The 21,185-nt window shown below is 45.1% G+C and overlaps 1 protein-coding gene across 1 annotated transcript; it reads left to right on the top strand.

Annotated features, from left to right (window-relative positions):
• Window positions 1-8,835: 8,835 nt before the first annotated feature.
• On the top strand, window positions 8,836-20,379 carry IL17D (interleukin 17D). Its single transcript, XM_061374342.1, has 3 exons — window positions 8,836-9,147; window positions 9,297-9,586; window positions 18,412-20,379. Exons 1-3 carry the CDS (start codon window positions 9,133-9,135, stop codon window positions 18,725-18,727), a joined length of 621 nt encoding a protein of 206 aa, XP_061230326.1. The 5' UTR covers window positions 8,836-9,132; the 3' UTR covers window positions 18,728-20,379.
• Window positions 20,380-21,185: the final 806 nt, after the last annotated feature.

Below are 21,185 nucleotides of genomic sequence, written 5' to 3' on the forward strand. Positions count from 1 at the left end.
GGAGAGTGATCTCTGATGAAGACTAATACAACTGAAACCTCTTAAGGAGAAAGAAGCTGTGTGCGTGTCCAAAGTGCCACATCAACATGTTGTTGGAGGGCTTCAAGCTTTTTTAGTAAGTGAATACATCTACAAGTATCATAGAATAGTTATGGGCAGGGACATCTCACACTAAACCATCTCACCCAAGGCTTCATCCAACTTGCCCTTGAACACTGCCAGGGATGGAGCATTCACAACCTCCCTGGACAGCCCATTCCAGTGCCTCACCATCGTAACAGGAAAGAATTCCCTCCTTATATCCAATATAAACTTCCCCTGTTTAAGTTTTAACCCGTTACCCCCAGTCCTATCACTACAGTCCCAAATGAAGAGTCCCTCCCCAGCATCCCTGTAGGCCCTCTTCAGATACTGGAAGGCTGCTATGAGGTCTCCATGCAGCCTTCTTTTCTCCAGGCTGAACAGCACCAACTTTCTCAGCCTATCTTCATACAGGAGGTGCTCCAGTCCCCTGATCATCCTCGTGGCCCTTCTCTGGACTTGTTCCAACACTTCCATGTCCTTTTTATGTTGAGAACACCAGAACTGTATACAATACTCCAGGTGAGGTCTCACAACAGCAGAGGGGCAGGATCGCCTCCTTTGACCTGCTGGTCATGCTCCTTTTGATCCAGCCCAGGATATGGTTGGCTTTCTGGGCTGCAAGCCCACACTGAAGCCAGCTCATGTTCATTTTCTCATCGACCAGCACCCCCAAGTCCTTCTCCGCAGGGCTGCTCTGAATCTCTTCTCTGCCCAACCTGTAGCTGTGCCTGGGATTGCTCCAACCCAGGTGTAGGACCTTGCACTTGGCATGGTTAAACTTCATGAGGTTGGCACGAGCCCACCTCACAAGCGTGTCGAGGTCCCTCTGGATGGCATTCCTTCTCTCTAGCGTATCAACTGAACCACACAGCTGGGTGTCATCAGCAAACTTGCTGAGGGCACACTCAATCCCACTGTTCGTGTCAGCAATGAAGATGTTTTACAAGACTGGTCCCAACACCGATCCCTGAGGGACACCACTCGTTACTGGTCTCCAACTGGACATTGAGCCATTGACCACAACTCTTTGCATGCGGCCGTCCAGCCAGTTCTTTATGCATGAAGTGGTCCATCCATCAAATTGATGTCTCTCCAGTTTAGAGACAAGAATGTCATGTGGGACAGTGTCGAACACTTTGCACAAGTCCAGATAGATGACATCAACTGCTCTACCCCTGTCCATCAGTTTTGTAGCCCAATCATAGAAGGCCATCAAATTGGTCAGGGAGGATTTCCCCTTAGTGAAGCCATGCTGGCTGTCACCAAGCACCTTGTTTTTCATGTGCATGCCTTCCAGGAGAATTGGCTCATTGGCTTGAGCGGCTGGATTGTATCTACATTGCTCCGAGCATTTATTATAGGTTCTGGCAACTGACTGGGTGTGTTGGGATGGAATGATGGCCCCCTCCCCCAACACATCTAGTTTGAAGCCTTCTTGACCAGTCTGGCAAGCCTCCTACCAAAACTGTGCTCAGACCAGCTCCACCATCCCCCAGCAGACCTGGCCTACAAACTTGGGTCCCGTGTTCAAGAAACGCAAAGCCCTGACTATGACACCACCCTTTTAACCATTTATTAACCTGCTAATTCTCCTAATATTTTTTAGGTCCTCCCCTGTATCTGAGAGAATTAACGAAAAGACTATCTGAGCTCCAGATTGTCTGCATGATTCTGACAGCTCAGGCCTCGGAGGAAGTGTGGCCATGCCAGTGGGGTGCTGTGTCCAAAAAAATTGCCTGGGTTACACATGATGATTGCACTATGTTGATGAGATGGCTCTGCCCCCATCTGGGAGTAGGTTGCTTGGCATTTAGCTCTGTTATGTGCATGTGTTCTCTCCTGCCATGTAGGATACCTGCACTCCTGCACTGGGTCTCAGAAACCACAGGAATGGAAACACTGTGAGCTAAGGAATTCTACCTTCATCCCAGATATTCAAGGAGAATTGTAATTAGTTAGGTTTGGTTGTGCAAAACAGACTCTGTCTCCAGAAGCCACACTGCAGGTATGTGTTTCCAGCACCATTTAAGCCCTGATTTTGTATTTATCATTCTGGAATTAATATTAAAATTCCTGAATAAAGTGTTGGCAAATGCAACAGGACTGCTATTATATTAGTTTGTTTGTATTTTTATCTTGGAGGGAAGCAGTACTAAACCTAGGAAAATGCTAATGCTCTTGAGGAACTGACTCATGAGCTATTTTAGATTGTATTATGAAAAATGTATCTCACAATATTAAACAGTCCTCAGTTGGCCTCTCAGACCTGGGATATTCTGTAAGTCTTCTTTAGGGTGCACTGGATTCAGTTAGATGCAAAGGGATCTTTCTCTTCACATGTATGAAAAATGTCTCTTTGTACAGTAATGACCTTATGAGTCACTCTCATTTTACAAAACAGAGAGAAATTCAGTTTTCTTGGATAAAGGTGGAAAGTAATCCCAGCAATTCTATCCCTTTACACAGGCATTTGTCTTGATTCTCTCTAGAGTTTTCTACACCTATTACTGCTTCAAAAGTGGATGGGGGAAAAATTCCTTTGAGAATAAACTCTTAGAGCAGCAGCTTTGGAGGCTAGTTGGTTACCCTGGTGATGAGCAACTTGGTAGCATAAGTAGCCAAATATAACTGATTACCTGGATAGTGGTTTGTGTACTTCTAAACAAGCCTAACTCCCTAGTATCAAAGCATTCACACATTGCATGTTTCATACTGGACATCCTTCACTGCACACTGCATAACTCATTACTTCCAAAACAAAGCTATTGTAGAGTAACATGGAAATTGAAAGCTGTACAAAGAAAGGGTAAATAGTTCTGACAGTCTTATGATAGACTGTTTGTTTTCTTGGTTCCTTTGAAAGTGTAGTATGAGGCCATAAGAAAATTACCTTATTTCCTAAGCTTTGATTTTTCTTGATTTCCAAGGCTCAGATGCTTAGCTTTTCAATGGGAAGACTGTTTTTAACCTGTTCGCTCCTCAGTTTCCTCCTTTGCAAACTGAAGGTCATTAAAGACTCTCCACTTTGCAAGAATTCAATTTTGCAAAGCTAAATGGCCTAAAAGCTGTAAAATATGGTGAGGTTGTGCTGTAGAAGATGCTATGCTGTGGAAGCTTCTATGTGCTTCCACTGCAAAAAAATATTACAATGCTCACAAATGCAGGGAGAGGGAATGGGAACAGAATCAGCCGTTTGGGTGACAGGTTATCTGCAAACAGAACATGAGGGAGAATGACATCTCCGGGGAGTACTTTAATTCTCTGCCTGAAGATTTATACCTGCTGGTGATGCCAACTGAATGTTTGTTTCATACAATAGTATGAGCTGTTCATCCTGAAGGTCTATACAATGATTTTTAAATGTTTTTCACATCATTTGCAATAGATAAGGGTTCTCATTAATGTACACGCTGCTGTAGCAGAAGGGGGATGAACATTTGGAATACGCAAGTTTAGGGCAATAGTATCATTGCTGTGACAAGCACATTACTGTGACATCATTCATAATGCTTGTCTCGATAATGTGCTTTATTTATGTGTGAACCATAGTACCTGGAACTGGCTGTCATGCCAGAGCAGCTGTGGAAGACAACAACCCCAACCAAGAGGAAGTCCTGATAAGGTTGCTTGTTGGTGTCTGGGAAGAACTACATTCCTGCTGTCAGAAATGGCGACTACCTGCCATAAACTCACATCTGAAACAACTTGGTGGCCCCTGTTGTGGGAGGGGCTTCCTGCTCTGAGGTCCCTGTAGGGCTGGCATGAAGGGATGGCTGGTGTGAAGAAATGGCCATGAGCCAATCACAGAGCACATGAAAATGAGTGGGTCACGTTTTACAAAACAGCACTCAGTGTAATTACAAAATAGCAAAGAGTTATGTCCTTTGGTCAGCAGGATGAGGCAGGACACAGTCTGTGGGCTCCATAGGGACCTCACCACCAGGTCAGCTGTTGTCAAGGGCACAGGAGGGATGTTCTGTGCTCTGTCACTGGGAATTTTCACATGAGGCCATCAAAGGGAAACATCTCACTGGCCTGTCTGTTTTCTCTTAGAAAGAGAAATTCCCTATAGATTCACATAAAGGTGCATATGGCTGCTATTCTGGATTTATTGATTGAAATACTATAATATATTACATCAAATCCAGGACAGACTTTTTATTATGAAAGATTTTTTCCTGAATATTTCATTATACAGGTATTTTAAAACCCCTCTCATTCTGAGAAACTTATAAATCAAAGTCAATGACAATGATACTGGTACTTTAGTAATATCATAGTAACTTCTCAAGCCATGGAAGAACCTATGTTTTGCCAAAGTGTAAAACTGTATTTTTTATGATTCAGCTGTCTTGTCGTGAGGACTGGCATAGCTCTCTTTCAACTCCCATGTAATGGAATCTTTGCTGCCCTTCTGTAATTCTTATTGTTGCTTGAATCCATGAGATTGCTATTATCAGACAATATGATGCAACTAATGTACAGAATTAGAATGTTGTCTACATGAGGCTCAAAGCCTTAAACTCACTGGCGATTCCAGCTGTTCCAGCCAACGAGCTGGCTTCATTTGGAGCTCGGCCCAGATGCCTCTATACAAACGCCCATAGCATGGGGAACAAACAAGAGGAATTAGAGATGTGTGCATGTCTACGGTGATATGATATAATAGGCATCACAGAAACATGGTGGGATGGCTCCTATGACTGGAGTATTGGAATGGAAGGTTACACACTCTTTAGAAAAGACAGGCCTGGCAGGCAGGGAGAGGGAGTTGCCCTTTATGTTAGAGATAGGCTGGAGAGTATGGAACTCTGTCTGGGAATAGATGATCAGTTAAAAGACAGTTTGTGGGTCAGGGTTAAAGGGAAAACAGTGATGGGAGACATTACTGTGGGGATCTGCTACAGACCGCCTGATCAAGAAGAACCTGCGGATGAAGCACTCTACAGACAGATAGGAACAGCCTCACGCTCACAGGCCCGTGTCCTCATGGGGGACTTCAACCACCCTGACATCTGTTGGAATGACAGTACAGCCCGGCACAAGCAATCCAAGAGGTTCCTCAATTGTGTGGAAGACAACTTCCTTCTGCAAGTAATAGAGGAGCTGACAAGGAGAGGTGCTGTGCTTGACCTCGTGCTCACCAACAGGGAAGGGCTCGTTGGAAATGTGACGCTCCACGGCAGCCTTGGGTGCAGCGATCATGAGATGGTCGAATTTGAGATCCTCAGGACAGTAAGAAGAGGGTGCAGCAAGCTCACTGCCCTGGACTTCAAAAGAGCAGACTTTGGCCTCTTCAAGAACCTGCTTAGTAAGGTTCCATGGGATATAGCCCTAGAAGGCAGGGCGGGCCAAGACTGTTGGTTAGTATTCAAGGATCACCTGCTACAAGCTCAGGAGTGTTGCATCACAACTAGAAGGAAGTGCAGCAGGAGGGCCAGGAGACCTCCTTGGATGGATAAGGAGCTGCTGAGGAAAATTCAGATGAAAAAAGAGGCTTATAAAAGGTGGAAGCAAGGACAGGCAGCCTGGGAAGAATACAGGGATGTTGTCTGGGAAGCTAGGGACCAGGTTAGGAAAGCAAACCCAGTTAGAATTAAACTTGGCTAGGGATGTTAAGGATAACAGGAAGCGATTCTACAGGTACGTAGCAAATGAAAAAGACTAGGGACAACATAGGCCCCCTCTGGAAGCCCTCAGGAGAACTAGCTACACAGGATTTGGAGAAGGCTGAGGTTCTGAATGACTTCTTTGCCTCTGTCTTCACTGGCAAAGGCTCTGACCTCACCACCCAAGTCTTGGAAGGCAGATGCAGGGACTGTGAGAATGAAGAGGTTGGGCCCAATGTAGGAAAGGATCTGGTTCAAGACCATCTTTAAAACCTGAACATGTACAAGTCCATGGGACCTGATGAAATCCATCCGCGGGTCCTGAAGGAGCTGGCAAATGAAGTTGCTAAACCGCTGGCCATCATATTTGAAAAATTATGGCAGTCAGATGAAGTTCCCGATGACTGGAAAAAGGGAAATATAACCCTCATTTTCAAGAAGGGGAAAATGGATGACCAGGGGAATTACAGACCAGTCAGTCTCACCTCTGTGCCTGGCAACGAGTGGTGTCCCTCAGGGATCAGTGTTGGGACCGGTCTTGTTTAACACCTTCATTGCTGACAGGGACAGTGGGATTGAGTGTGCCCTCAGCAAGTCTGCTGATGACACCCAGCTGTGTGGTTCAGTTGATACTCTGGAGGGAAGGAATGCCATCCAGAGGGACCTTGACACGCTTGTGAGGTGATGCCAACCTCATGAAGTTTAACCATGCCAAGTGCAAGGTCCTACACCTGGGTCAGAGCAATCCCAGGCACAGCTACAGGTTGGGCAGAGAAGAGATTCGGAGCAGCCCTGCAGAGAAGGACTTGGGGGTGCTGGTCGATGAGAAAATGAACATGAGCCGGCTTCAGTGTGCACTCGCAGCCCAGAAAGCCAACTGTATCCTGGGCTGCATCAAAAGGAGAGTGACCAGCAGGTCGAAGGAGGTGATCCTGCCCCTTTGCTCTCATGAGACCTCACTTGATCAGGGGACTGGAGCACCTCCTGTATGAAGATAGGCTGAGAAAGTTGGTGCTGTTCAGCCTGGAGAAGGGAAGGCTGCGTGGAGACCTCATAGCAGATTTCCAGTATCTGAAGCGGGCCTGTAAGGATGCTGGGGATGGATTCTTCATTAGGAACTATTCTGACAGGACAAGGGGTAACAGGTTAAAACTTAAACAGGGGAAGTTTATATTGGATATAAGGAGGAAATTCTTTCCTGTGAGGGTGGTGAGGCATTGGAATGGGTTGCCCAGGGAGGTTGTGAATGCTCCATCCCTGGCAGTGTTCAAGGCCAAGTTGGATGAAGCCTTGGGTGAGATGATTTAGTGTGAGGTGTCCCTGCCCATGGCAGGGGGGTTGGAACTTGATGATCTTAAGGTCCTTTCCAACCCTAAGTATTCGATGATTCTATGATTCTATGATTTGATGTCTGTGCCATTCTTTCCTTTTGATGTGATTTTTTGAGGTGGACCACTCCCAGTAATGTCCATGCATATGAAGGAAGTTCATAATAATCATATTTTGCAAAGGCAAGCGTGACATCCTCCAAGTACTCTGAAAGCACTGAGGAAAGATATCATAGGAAGTGTAATATCAAATGATCTGTCATGATAAATATTAGACATGTTGCCACACATACCACTTTAAGGTGTTGAAGTAATACATGGCCAGATGTAGCACAGAGCTCAGGGGTGAGCCTGGACTGAGCTAAATGGATAGCTGCCTTGCAACAGCCTGAGGATACAACTGCAAGGGAGAGTTCCAAATTCAATTTTAAACAAAATCCTTCCTCAGAGTTGAAACCTGATTCAAATCCCATACAGTTCAAATTTAAGATACTGCTCATGAGTGATACTGACCTGTGATGCATAAGGTACGAAACCCACTAAAAATCACAGATTCAACTTAATCACTTTTCAGAAATCATGAAATCAAGTCAGTTCATCACATGGTGAATGCCAGGTCATTCTGTTTTAATTCCAGCCTGGTCTGTGAAACTGACATCCTCTATTTCTGTGGTACCAAGCTGGGTTTCACACTCCTTGTATGACTTATGAAGCTATTTTCCCCTTATTCCTGACTAGTATTTTCATATTTAACTATCCTTATACTAAATGCCTCAATGGGCATGCAGGTCTTGTCTATTGAGGCATTTAGTTTAGGTGTAAAGAAGTTCCTCATGGTAGGGTGCTGAGGCACTGGCACAGGTTGCCCCGAGAAGCTGTGGCTGCCCTATCCCTGGCAGTGTTCAAGGCCAGGCTGGATGGGGCTTTGAATAACCTGCTCTAGTGGAAGGTGTCCCTGCCCATGGCAGGGGGTTGGAACTGTATGAGCTTTAAGGTCCCTTCCAACCAAAACTATTCTGTGCTTCTGTAAAACATTTGATTCAAGTGATAAAGGCTGGTTTTACTGGAAACAATTTCAGTGAGGCACATCTTTTACAGCGCAGAGTACTACAGATGGTTGATGGTTATGTTTGTGGGCTGTGTCATAGACCCTGAATATATTCCATTATGTATCTGTTAAAAGTGCCAGTAAACCAGCACAGAATGGATGGAGCAGTCATCAGAACTGAGACCTCAGTCTTTTAGATATGTACAAGTTTATCTCGTTCTAAAGTAGGCTTCATTTTTAGGCAGCAGAGTGACACTGCAGTGGGTGCCTGCTGTAGGCCACTTCAGCAGGAATAACGGGTGCATGGGGCCTTCTACAGGCAGCTGGAAGCTGCCTCATGTTCACCAGCCTGTGTTTTCCTATGAGACTTCAACCACCTCTGTGTCTACTGGAGAAACAAAGCAGCAGGGCTGTTTCTGGAGAACCAGACCAGAGGTGCTACCTGGTCTGTGATCCCAACCCCCTACAAGGGACAGTGCCAGTTTCTCCACAGTGACCAAAAAAGCCCGGACTGCAGGAGTCCCCTCCTCAGCTGCAGTTACACAGCCACAGTTATGCTGTTTACAGCTGTAAATCACCTCAGTTTTCTCATCATCCTTGACACTTTAGCTCCGACGGGAGGCTCTGGCTCAATCCCGTGCCATAGCCCGGTGGGTCCCACTCGACCCGGCTCATTTCCGACCCACGGATGCCGTGAAAGGGAGCGCCCGCTTCCTGACAAAGCCCCAGCAGCCCCAGACCCGCAGGGAGGGGAGGGCCGGGCGGGTGGCTCCGCGGGGCAGGAGAGCGCCTGGTGAGGGACCGAGCCCTCCGGTGCCCGCGGTCCGGCTTAGCGGCGGGGGGCAGGGTGGCGGAGCCGTGCGAGTGCGGAACCGTTCAGCTCCCAGCGCTGAGCGCTCCCCTCCTGCGTGAGCGCCTAAAATGTTCCTGGCATGCGAGGCCAGGGGAGATGCAGTGAGGAGCGGGGCACTTTTCCAGCAGCTCCTCAGCCGAGAGAACCAGTGGCACGGCGCGGCTCCGCAGCCCGCTGCTCTCCTCGGCTTCCTCAGGCAACCTGACCGCCATGCAGAGAGGCAGGGTAAGGGGCTGCGGGCTGGGGCCGGGCAGGGCGGCCCGGGGAAGCGCCCTGACAGCGGGCCGGGGACTGCGGGGTACTTGGGCAGGGGGGCGGGGGGGGTGGAAGGAGGGCGCCCGGTCCCTTCCCCGCTGACGGCGGCGTCGTTGCAGGTGCTGGCGGCGCTGCTGTGCGCGGCTCTGCTCCCGCTCCGCCCGGAGGCCGTCAAGGCGCACAAGCGGCCGGCGCGAACCCGGACCTGCGGCGAGCGGCCCGAGGAGCTGCTGGAGCAGCTGTATGGGCGGCTGGCGGCCGGCATGCTCAGCGCCTTCCACCACACCCTGCAGCCCGAGCCCGCGGGCCGCTCGCACAACGCCAGCTGCCCCGCCGGGAGCCGGCCCGCCGGCGACAAGAGGTTCCGGCTCCCCGTCAACCTGCGCAGCGCCTCGCCCTGGGCTTACAGGTGACTGCGGGACACCGGGGGAAGGGGGGAGGTCCAGCCACGTCAGGGGGCGAAGCGGTGCCGGGTCCCCGCGGGCTGAGGAGGTCCGGGTCCGCTGTGCGGGACGCCCCGTGCCGCCCTTCCCCACGCGGTGCCCGGGAGGCGCCGGTCCTGAGGGAGACTGCCGCAGCGGGAAGCGGCCGTGGGGGAAAGGCGGTACAGCGGGCGTCCTGACAGGCAGATCGAACGTGAATGTGCAGAAACAACTTGTGTGGGGAATGCAGCTAAGGGGCAGAAAGAGAAGCGACCGAGGTGGAGCAAGGTGTGAGATGGGGCGCGCACACACCCGGGAGAGCAGATCGCCCCTCAGAAAGTCACTTACGGAAAACTCATATGTGAAGTGCACTCAGAGGACCCTCAGCAAAGGACCGTCACCAAGAAAGCGCTCCTGGCTCCATAGCACCCTAGAGGACTCAGGTGCTTTTCACGAGATGTGATTCCAGACACGGTGCTGGTTTCTAATGTATATCCGAGTACGGTGTGTGCCTTGTTACATACCAGCAGAACCGTGTCTTCACTTACCCGCCACAGACACACCTAAGGGCCTGCTGTTCGCTTTCCTGTGGGAGCATAGGCAGGAATGAGCGCTGCAATTCTCTACATCTGCGCTTTCAGCCTACGCTTTGGAAACCCGCCTCCCCTCCCCAGGGGCAGACAGGCTGTTTTTAAGGAGGCATAAAAACAACTAAATGAGGCAGTTCTGTTACTAGGATGCTTAATACACAGCACATTATCTGTTATTAGGCTGTTTAATACACAACACGGGTCTGCACTTACATAGGGAACTCTGGAAAAGCTTGGAAATCACTGGTCTAGCACACTAAATGCAGGGTGTGATCACATTCTCACTATCAAGTCTGCTGGAAGTTCTCTCTGAACACCACTGGCAGAATTGGGTTTTCTGTTTTCAGGTTTCTATAAAGACTCTGCAGACAACAGGAAGCTAAAAAACGTACAAACTTTAAGGGAACTGACTTCCTTGCTGCTTTATGTGTATTGTCCTTTGTATATACTTCGATGCAGTTACTGTGTATTCATCAAACTTAAATATCTCCTTGTTAGTGATCTCCAGTAAACATTTATTTTGTGGCATGGGTTTTGCCCACTTTTAGCTTAAGAAGTAATCTTACTGAGAGAAAAATGGTTTATTTGCTCAATAAGCCTTTCATAAACTAAGTATTTTTAGAAATAGTATTTTTAGTAATACATTTTTTGTGAGCAGACTGAGGGTTTCTAAGCTACCTGAGTGTGCAACAAGCAAGTATGATGAATGGAACACCTACTGTTAGGCTCAGTTATTTGTTAGGTTGGTCTTGCCAAATACTAGTGCTGTCAGACAATTGTTCTCCTGGTCTAAACCAGTGCCTGCCATGCTCACCATCTTGTTGGGCAGGTACTTACTTTCAGTGGGAGCTCTGTAGAGGCTTGCTTCTTAACAGAGAACCAGGCACTATTTGGAGCCTGGCTCACAGAAAGTTCATTAAAAACTTTGAACCACTGTTCTTTTCATCAGAATGTTTTCAAACAGAGCACAAACCATTCACATACACGTGCAGAAATTTTAAAAGGTAGTGCAAAAAGTTACTACATCGTTAAAGGCAAAATCTAAAATTATATTTAGGGGAAAAATTGTTTCTGTAGGATGAAGAGGCCTGAGTACACTGTCTAGTGAACAGATCTCATTTACAGCTTTATTTTTATTGCATTTTTACTGTATCAGTAGTGTGCAGTGGGACAGCAACAGACAGGCAAGATGTATAATAACAGTGTAAAACTTTCATAAAATTGCTCATTATGAAGGGTAATGTGCATTTGCTATTACAGCTTGCTGTTTCATAGATTTTGAAGCCAGGTAAAAGCAATACAAACATCTCATCTGACCTGTGGTGTTCACCCCTTTACCCTGGAAGCAAGGTCCCAAACCCCATGAGAGCTACTGCCTGTCTATAAAAAGGATACACAACTCTCCATTAAAGATTGCAAGTAGTGGGACGTTACATCTTGCCAATGGTTAACCATTGGGTTAACATCCTCAGACCCTTGACTATGTGAAACCTGTGCCAAGATCTTGCCTACCCCGTTTCAGCATCTCATAGACATCCTCCTCTCCAACTTGTTTTCTGCTCCTAAAGAGTTACAGTGCAATTGATTTCTGCTCTGTGCATAAAGGGTCTTTTTTCTTCTTGACTTGCATTTTAATGTCTGTGATACCTCATGCTATTTCTTTGTCTTCATTAGTGTTGCAGCAGTTCCCATTGTTACCATCTGCAGATTTCATTACCATACTATTTATACTCCGTATTCCAGGTCATTAATAATAAAGATGTTAAGTCTGGCTCTACTTACCTTACCCTGTATATCTCCCTAGGCACCTGCTCCCAGCTGCTTAACACTGCTTCTTGTAATTCTTCTGCTTATATGACCGTTCAGTTCAAGTTAACTGAAGTTTTTTCATATCAGCATTTGTGAGAAAGAATCAAATATATTACTTAGAGATTTGTGTATAACATTCACACGTCACGTATATCCAAGTTTGTTGTTCTGTTTATTCATGGAAGAATGGATTGATTCAGACCTTGTGTGGCTACTTTCCTTGTCTTTGTTCTGTGCTTACTATTTATTTTCTATTACTTGGCTTTTAATTTGGTTATACAAAAAGCAAGACTTACATCATTTTTGGCTTGCTACAACCTGGAGATACAGGAGTTGCACATGTATTGCACCACAGATCCGTCTGGTCCGTGATCCTGCTGCTGGCAGCAACCGACAGGTGGTATTTGAGGCAAAAGTTAAGGGAAAAATATTAGTTCATCTGTCTGATCCTGAAATTCCATCCTGATGGCCACAGGAGATCAGTATATAACTCAGGGCACGAAGTTCAATCGCATGAATTGCTCTTTACTCTGCAGAGCTATAAAGAGACAGCAGAGTTCCCTGAAGTCAGTTGAGTGGAGTGGGATCTCCAGCATACTGGATTTGCTCAGCACTGCAGGAAGTTGGTCCAAGAATTACCCAGTTTTTTAAAAAACAGGGCCAGCAGCAGCAGCTCTGCTGTGAAATCATTGGGCTGACTGTGTGCCAGTGTCTGACATCCATCCAGGAGCTGCTTGTCCTTTCTAGCATTATTACCTGAACAGCCAAACCCAGAAGGCATGGAGGCCGTGTACATGGAGGTACTGGCAAGGGCCATGGTCCTTGAATGCTGCTGTGGTTCACAGTTGCTTCACAGGAGTCAGTGATGCGGCTTGTCCTGTCACCTACAGATCCCTGCCAACAGCACAGGGTGGGTGCTGCATGGTAAAAATTAGAGAAGCCATAATCATGGTGAATGTTTAACAGCTCCAGAGGTGCACACACAGGCTGCTCGTGGACAGAAGCCATGATAAAAAGGATTAATTTTAAATGCGTGCCTAAGTGTTTGCAGGGTCTGATCATAAAGCTCCGAGTAATGCTTGAAAAATCTAATCTCACCAAACTCAACAGCACATTTACAGGTTGTGTGATTTGGTAAGTGTTAAAGACCAGGTTGGATGGGGCTTTGAGCAGCCCTGCCTCGTGGGAGGTGTCCCTGCCCGTGGCAGGGGTGCTGGACCCGGATGAGCTTTAAGGTCCATTCCAACCCAAACCATTCTGTGATTCTGATTGGTGATTCCACTCGTGGTGCTCCAGAACATAGGTGCCATTCATTAATCAGCTGTATACATTAGCTTTATTTTTATTCTCTGTTGTTTTAAGGTTATAATAACATTCATAGCTAGTTTGTAGGAATATTCAGACTTCTGCAAACACACTTTGCACAAATTTAGCAAAACGTCTTCATGTGTATTCAAGAAGTCATTCTGGTTTTGAATTTCCAAATCTCATGACTTCTGTGTTTGCCTCTGGGGCCTAATCCTGCATTTACTAAGGCTTAATTTAAAGAGATTTAACTTTTAGTGTCAGTGTTGATCTGATAATGAAATCCCATGTTAGGCAGTCCTTCTCTCAAACACTGCCCAGCTTGTTTTTTCTACTTTTCAAAACCCAGTTTCTTTGGTTTAGTGCTCATCTACATAAAATCTTAATAACTAATACAGGCAGGTCTTTTATTACTGATAAAAGCCAAGCTTGTCTGCAGTGCTTTTGAAAAAAGTTACTCAAGAGGGAGGCTTTCCTTTAAATGATACTCCAGTGATTTTCAGGAACCTTACCCAGCACATTTTCCAGGACTTAACATTATCATGTGGCACGGTATGTGTATCCCAAATATGCAGCCAAGGGAAAGAACAAGGGGATACAGAACTGCCATCATTTGAGTACTTTTCATTTGAGTACCTATTAATACAGCTCTTCAGAAAATGACTGGTAGCACTAGGTTGTTTTATGCAAGCATTGTATTACTACCTGTATATTAAACAGAGTAAGCAGAATGTGAACAAAAGAACACCTGCTATGGAGAAATAAATGTCTTGCCAAGAGGGAAAAGAAAGTTGTTAGCTCTTAATCCTGTAAGTATTTCAGTGTGAAGTAAAGAGCTGATGATCAACTTGTCAGACTTCTGATAACATCCAGCTGTTAGCCTAGTGCTCACAGTCATTTTCTGAAGGGTTGGCTGTGGCTGCCTGCCCTAGCTCAGCATCTGACCCACAGGATTTAGAAGCTTGGAAACTATGGAGTGATAATATTATTAAAAAAGCTACATATGAAGGTAGCAGTACAGGGCAAGACAGATTAAGTCTTTCCAAGAGTTTTACTTCTGACAGAAACTTTTCTCTTGACTTTCCAGGCTTGGTAAGTAAAAGGCAGGAAGTTTGTTTTTAACTGGGAGCTCTCAAAGCACTCGTAGGGTCGTAAGAAGAAGCAGCCTAAAAGTAGTCGCACTTCATTAGCAGTTCCAGTTCAGTACAAACCCGCTGCTTGTTCCAGCAGCCCGGCACAGCTCACTTCTGCTGTCATTTGTAAATCAGTGCCTTGCCAATGCAAGGCAAAGTTAGCCCTCCATACGAGTGACCTGAGTTCTCAGGACAAGGGTAACCCTCACCAAAGTGGCTGATCTGTCTAGTTTGCAGCAGTGTCCACAGCAAATGACACCAGGATGCGGGGGACACTTGGGTTCCAGCAGAAAGTTGCACTTCTCTGGTCTTTCACCACTCTTCCCAGCTGCTTCTGTGGAAGTATCTTTCACTACACATACGAGAGAGTCAGTGAAAACTTGGAGCATGCATTTTATCCAGTTCATTAACCTGATCAAACATGTTTGCCCTGTTCTAGAAGAAGACATAAGAACATGACATGTAGTGCTTTGGCATAATGGAGATGCACCAACCTACAGAAGCTGAGGCTGTGGTCATTATAAGCGCAGAGTGATTATGTGCAATACATACAAATAGAGGAAACGTGTCACACAGCTGCATTTACATGGCTGATGTTTGTTAGTGGTTCAGACCCAAATCAGTCTGAGTTGCCCAGAAAGTTAAACATGAGACTTCAGTTATACGACCTTTCATAATAGGTGTGAACTGAAGAACCTTGGATACACCTCCAAATTTCAGTGACTTTTGAGTTAAGCATTTAATTTCAGGAGGCATTACTTAAAGCCTTTAGCCTTAAATTCTGGTATGAATACAAAAACACGCCTGTATTTTTGACCCATCTTTGGGTTTGGATCCTCTCCAATTCCTTCCAGTCCTCACATGTATCTACATCAAATTTAGCAGTATAAGGTGTTTTTCTATGGAAAGTAGAAAACCACACCTCACAATACTTCCAAAACCCCCTCATTTATACCTGACTTTTTCAGTGTGGGAATTCAGAGGGGGAAGTTTGTTGTGGACCATGATTCCAGTGACAGTGTGCTCTTGTTATTAGTGAAAACTCTTACGTTTTCATTCAGAAGTGTGTTCATGCTTTCCAGTAACATCATAAACCAGGTGCTAGAGATAATACAGTAGAGGAAATACCAGTGACTTGACATATGGTGTGTTTAACAATCCACCACTGAAATTATTCACACTTGACTTTGAAATGGGAATGTATCACAGTAGAAAAGCCTGTATTTCACATTCTTCCCTTCTGCTGGCTACCAGACATTTTATTTCACATTGGTGTGAGATCCTGTAACATGAAGGTATTTCCTGGGGAAAGTAAGTGAGTATAAATGGGACAGAGAAGCTTTGCAAAAAAATACCTGCGACATCGCAGATGTCTGGCTATAAAAGAACTGGTTGGATTTTTATGAGAGGAAAGCAGATTTCTTAGAAAGACAATACAGATTGAATGGTCACTGGGGGAAGAAAAAGTCTCTTTTCTTTGATGACAGGATGATCAAGTTTGTGTTTGGCCAAAGCTGTGATTTCCAGGTTTGTTTTAACCTGATGGATTGGTGATACTTCTGAAAAGGGCAGCTCCTTTCTTCCCCCATCTACAGCTGCTTGTTCACACTGGCTTGTTTGTCTGAGGCTCTGTGTATACGTGGCAAGACAGCTGAAGGACCAAAATGCGGCTTTTGATGAAGTTACTATTCAGCTGAATGAATTCCCTGGTCAGTCATGTGAGCAGAACATCAGCATCAACCCAGGCAGGAGGGAGAGCCAGGCTGCCTCATTTGGCAAGCGCACATGTTGACTCTGACTGCAATCACAGCTCGAGGCAGACTTTTGTTGTCTCTTCCTCAGCTGAAACCTCATCTCAGGGACCAGCTGAAGAGATAAAAGGCTAACTACTACTTTGGTACCTAAGGGAGAGGTACAAGCCCTGGGAAACACAATGTAGGGATCACTTTTCATCTATTGTGGTTTTCAAATACAGTTATTTTGAAATTGCTGTGGGAAGGGGGCATTGTGTACCCTGTAGTTTGTATCATCCCGTAAATAATTATACTGATGACAGGTATTCAATTTATTCTTTTTTCTTCTGTAGTTGCCCCACTTGATCTACTGTGTTGTGGTCCAATCCTGATCCCCAGTAGAGGATGGCTTAAAACCCAGTGCAAGAGTTTTTACTGTTTTTGCAGCACTTCACATCACAGTAAATATTACAGGATTGAACATTCTCTGGCATTGCATATCTGTTACTTGGGGTTTTAGCCTCAGCTGCTGTAATTTCCCATCCAAACACAGTAAATGATTTAGTGTGCAAGAAAAAGGATGTTCCGCTTCACTGTTAGGAAAACTTACCAATTAAAGAGGGGGAGAAGTGCTGCAACAGAGCCTTTGGTAGGCTGGCCATCTCCTCGAGGTTCTGAAGAACAGGCTGGGTAGACATGGGCAAGGGCATCTGAGCTTGCCTCACGGAGGCATTTGGACTGGGTGACCTTGCAAGGTACCTTCATGCTCTCTGCCTGCCAGTAACAGCCTGTAAGGTACTTCTGCTGTGCACCATGTGTAGTTCTTACCATCTGCTGTGTGGAAGTAGGAGCAGGGGGAAAGGGCAGAAAAGGCTTTTGTGTTACCTGACAGGTGGGTAAGTGCTTCTGATAACATATGGGGGGACGTCAACATCCTCCCAAGGAGGGGAAGCACCAAGAGGCAGGCGGAGGTGCTTCTGGGCTGAACGCTTCTCCAGCCAGAGAGCTGTCATCCTGCTCTGGATGGACAGTGAAGCAGGGCTAGGTTTGTAACAAGTCCGAGAGCAGCAGGTCATCTGGATGAAGCTTAGAGTTAGAAAGAGGACAACTGGCATAGACTTGAAATCCTCTTTTTCTGGAGGTGCAAACATAATTTCTAGGAAATTGACACACAGCTGTAATAATGTACAAGTTACAGCCATGCCCAGCAACTGCTTCCAGTATGTAAGCAGGGAAAGCACAAACCAACACATACATCCCCACCACAATAAGCAGGGTGGCTCTCTACTGCAGTACGTGCACGCCTTGTGTACCTACTCGTTTATTGCCAAAAAGAAAAAGAAAAAAAAAAGCAGACTTTATCAGCTTTTACTCTTTGCTGAAAACAATGGCTGTAGGTCAGCCAGGATCTGTATGACTTGAGACGATGTATCACATCTTCATTCTGCATCCAACAACATCCAGAGAGGAATGATGGAACTTGGACTTTGCTGGTCCAAGCTGTACTTATGTAACAAGACAGGCCATTAGTGAGTAAAGAGAAAGGGTAAAGCAAACTGTTAAGATGACAAAAAAGAGAGGCAATACTGCTGAAGCTTTGGGGCAATGCTTTACTTCAAAATGTAGCAGGGGAATGCAGAACGTTTACCTCAGTGTGGGCATGGAAATGTTACTATTCTCTGGTTAGAGGGAAAGACAATGCAGATGAATTACAGAAGGAAATAGTGGTTCTGCTTTCAGGAGGAAGGCACCTTTATAACCCTGAGTATACTAGGGAGCAAAAGCTATTGCAGAAATAACAGTACAATGTAATTTTAAAAACACAATGTCAGAGATTCAACGATAATAATGTTAACAAGGATTTGTACCAATTTTTTAAGAAGTAAAGGCAGATCAAAAGTTTGGAAATGCCCAAGTGTCCTTCTTGATGCCCTGTTTACCCATTCAGTCCAAAATGCAAAACTTACTCTGCTGCAGTCCCTGAATCACAGTGTTAGAAAGCCAGTCACTTCGTATTTCAGGGTGCACTGCAGGACCTGATCAGTTCTACAAGTTGTCTGTGATTTTTATTTTTATTTACAAACTAGAAGACAGACAGCAACAGCAACAACTATTTTTCCTGGCAGAGAAAGTGAACATTATATAAAAGTTTATGGTCAAGTCACATCATAATAATGTTTTCCAGATGAATATATCTATTTTTAGGGACACTAATGAATCTTTATTATTTGCTTCCCTATAGAATTTCTTATGATCCCACGAGATACCCTAAATACATTCCTGAAGCATACTGTCTGTGCAAGGGCTGCCTCATGGGGATCTTTGGTGAGGAGAGTTTCCACTTCCGCAGCACCCCTGTGTACATGCCAGCAGTGATCCTCCGCCGCACCTCCTCCTGTGCAGGGGGCCGCTATGTCTACACAGAGGATTATGTCACTATCCCAGTGGGCTGCACCTGTGTACCTGAGCAAGAGAAAGAGGCTGAAAGCGTAAATTCCAGCATAGACAAGCAAGAAATGAAGTTGCTGGTGAGCCAGAACAAGCCGGCGTCAGAATGAAGAATATATGAAGTGTCACATTGCAGTATTGGCTTCATATCATTTCACCACGTCAGGAAACTGCACCACAGCAGCAAACACACTGACTTACATTCTTTTTTTATACAGTTATAAGGTGGAAAGTTTTGTCCAGTCACTCACATCATTAGAGATGACAATTCATGTTAAGAACTTCTTTAGTTCATGTATTTGTTGCAAATCTCAAAGTTTTTTGGTTTGTTTTTCTTAGAGCAGAACACTTTCACTTTATCCTAGCTTATTCACAGTATGTTTTAGAATATGATGCAGCAGTAAGACACTTTTGCTATTACTTTAGCAAACTACTGGTTGTACATATTTTTAAGGAATCTCTTATACTCTACTCCTGAATACTCTTATATGAAGATCATATAGCTGCCATACATATGCCAGTTCAGGCACTGAAAGGGATATTTCTCATGCTGGGAGAGCCTCCCTTTATGTTGCATATCTCAACTCCAAGCACTGTTCTTGGCTGTTACATCCTTGGCTGTTTATACACTACAGCAAGGAAAACTTTGCTGATTTTGAGCCATTCATGAAACAATATTCTATCAGTTTGCTACTTTTAAAGTTGCCAAATTGCTAAGGGTACTAAAGTGTTGAGAAAAAGCATGCTAGAATGTTGTAAAACTGCAGTGGACTTTTCGGATGTCAACTAAGTCTCATTACACAGAAAACATTAATTGGAAAAAACACAGTTTGGGTCCCAAAGACTCTGTATTAGATTTTATTCATCATTAACTGCTTGTTTCTTGTGACACAACTGTATTCTGAACCCAGGACAACAGCTGAAAAGCCAAAACCTGATTCATGTTAGGAGATTCCCCATTAAAAAAAAACCAAGTCCGATCAGGCTTCATCGCAGGTCCACTGCAGATGAGTGAACAGCCTAGGTCTGAACTTTGAATGCTACAGAAGTCACTGAGGTAACTCCCAGCCAATCCAAACTCATATACAAGTGATTGATACAATGAGTGTTGCTCAGTTTTCTTTATGCTACACATAATAGACAATCACCTGCAAATGATGCTAGTCCTGCAGAAGAGAATCATCTGTCCTTGCAGCTTGTAGGAACTTGATGGCAAGCCCTAAACAGAACCCCTAAATACAAGAAAACTTGCATTTCCAGATCAAGAGACTGAAAGTTGGCTCAGTCTAGTGCTTGAGGATCAGGAGTAACCAGGCATACCTTGCACAAACAGAACTCCTCAGAGGGCCATATTTGTCAAAGTTGATAAATCTCAGAATACACAGCAGAGAATGTCTTTTACAGCTGAAGGATCATGACTGCAATACCATTACAAAAACCAACAAACACCATATGCAGCGATGTATCTGCTACATCAAGAATCTCAAAATCGGGCTTAATGCATCGCAGCTAAAGTCCCTACACAAACACAAGCTCCTTTGGAATGTCTTTGGATGAAGAATGGAAAGACTAAGAGCTAACCAGAATTAGCAAGTTATATAGAGAATGAAAATCATATGATAACTCCTTGTCTTGGTGCCTTATTATTGACTCTGCTTTTTACAACTCAGTCTAGGACAACAGTATTTTTATAGTGCAATCTGTATAGCTTCTTACAAAGCCTAAAACAACTTTAGAATCCAATAAAAGATTCCCATCACAATGTCAGATTGAAGTTTATAACTGTGTTTCTTCTGCAAATGCTTTTCCACAATTCTCCTTTAGATCTGTGTTTCCTCAAATTGTGATGCTTCTATCTCAAGGGTCTCCTCAAAGGAGAGTTCAAAGAAGGTCATAAGGTGTTTATACTACTCAGAGGACAGCTAATTGCCTAGCTGCTGCCAGCAGTGGTAGGTAGTTACCTGGTCTCTGGAGAATGTAAATACTTGCAGCAATTACATCCACTTTTCCTTCCTCCTAATGTGGAAGAGCTTCTCACCCTCTGAAGAGAGGAAAATGGTAATCAAAGACAGAGGGGCTGAGAACGGAAACAGACCCACAAACCTGGAGAAACTGCAAGAGATGATGCTTGCTTAGGCAGTCTGACTTTAGGGGTTCACTATTGTGGGTTTTTTCTACACACACACACTTCAGACAGGGTAAAGTTGGACTTTCAGACTCTACAGCATAGAAAGCAAAGTCTTCACAGTAAAAAAGCCCCAAACAACAACAAAAAAAGTCAGGGCCCACAGCCCTTAAAAGTGTAGCAAACATGCAGAAGGGCTACCAGCTACAGCTCTGGATAAACAGTGTCCTCCAGCAAAATGCATCTCTCTGCCCACACACTTCCCTTATACAAATTTGTCTGCAATATACGAGTTACCAGAGCACATGGACTCATTTGCATGATGTGAAGAAAAAGAATCTCACTTTCTGTGGCAACTCCTGTCCTTCAGGCATAAATTATGGAGTCATTTTGAGGTTTTCCAAGTAACCAGAGCATGTTCTGGGAATTCCTGGGAGTTGCAG

Source organism: Neopsephotus bourkii, unplaced genomic scaffold (genome assembly GCF_033783945.1).
Source record: "Neopsephotus bourkii isolate Nb327-2 ecotype Australia unplaced genomic scaffold, CSIRO-AGI_Nbou_v1 NB_1638, whole genome shotgun sequence".
Lineage (NCBI taxonomy): Eukaryota > Metazoa > Chordata > Aves > Psittaciformes > Psittacidae > Neopsephotus > Neopsephotus bourkii.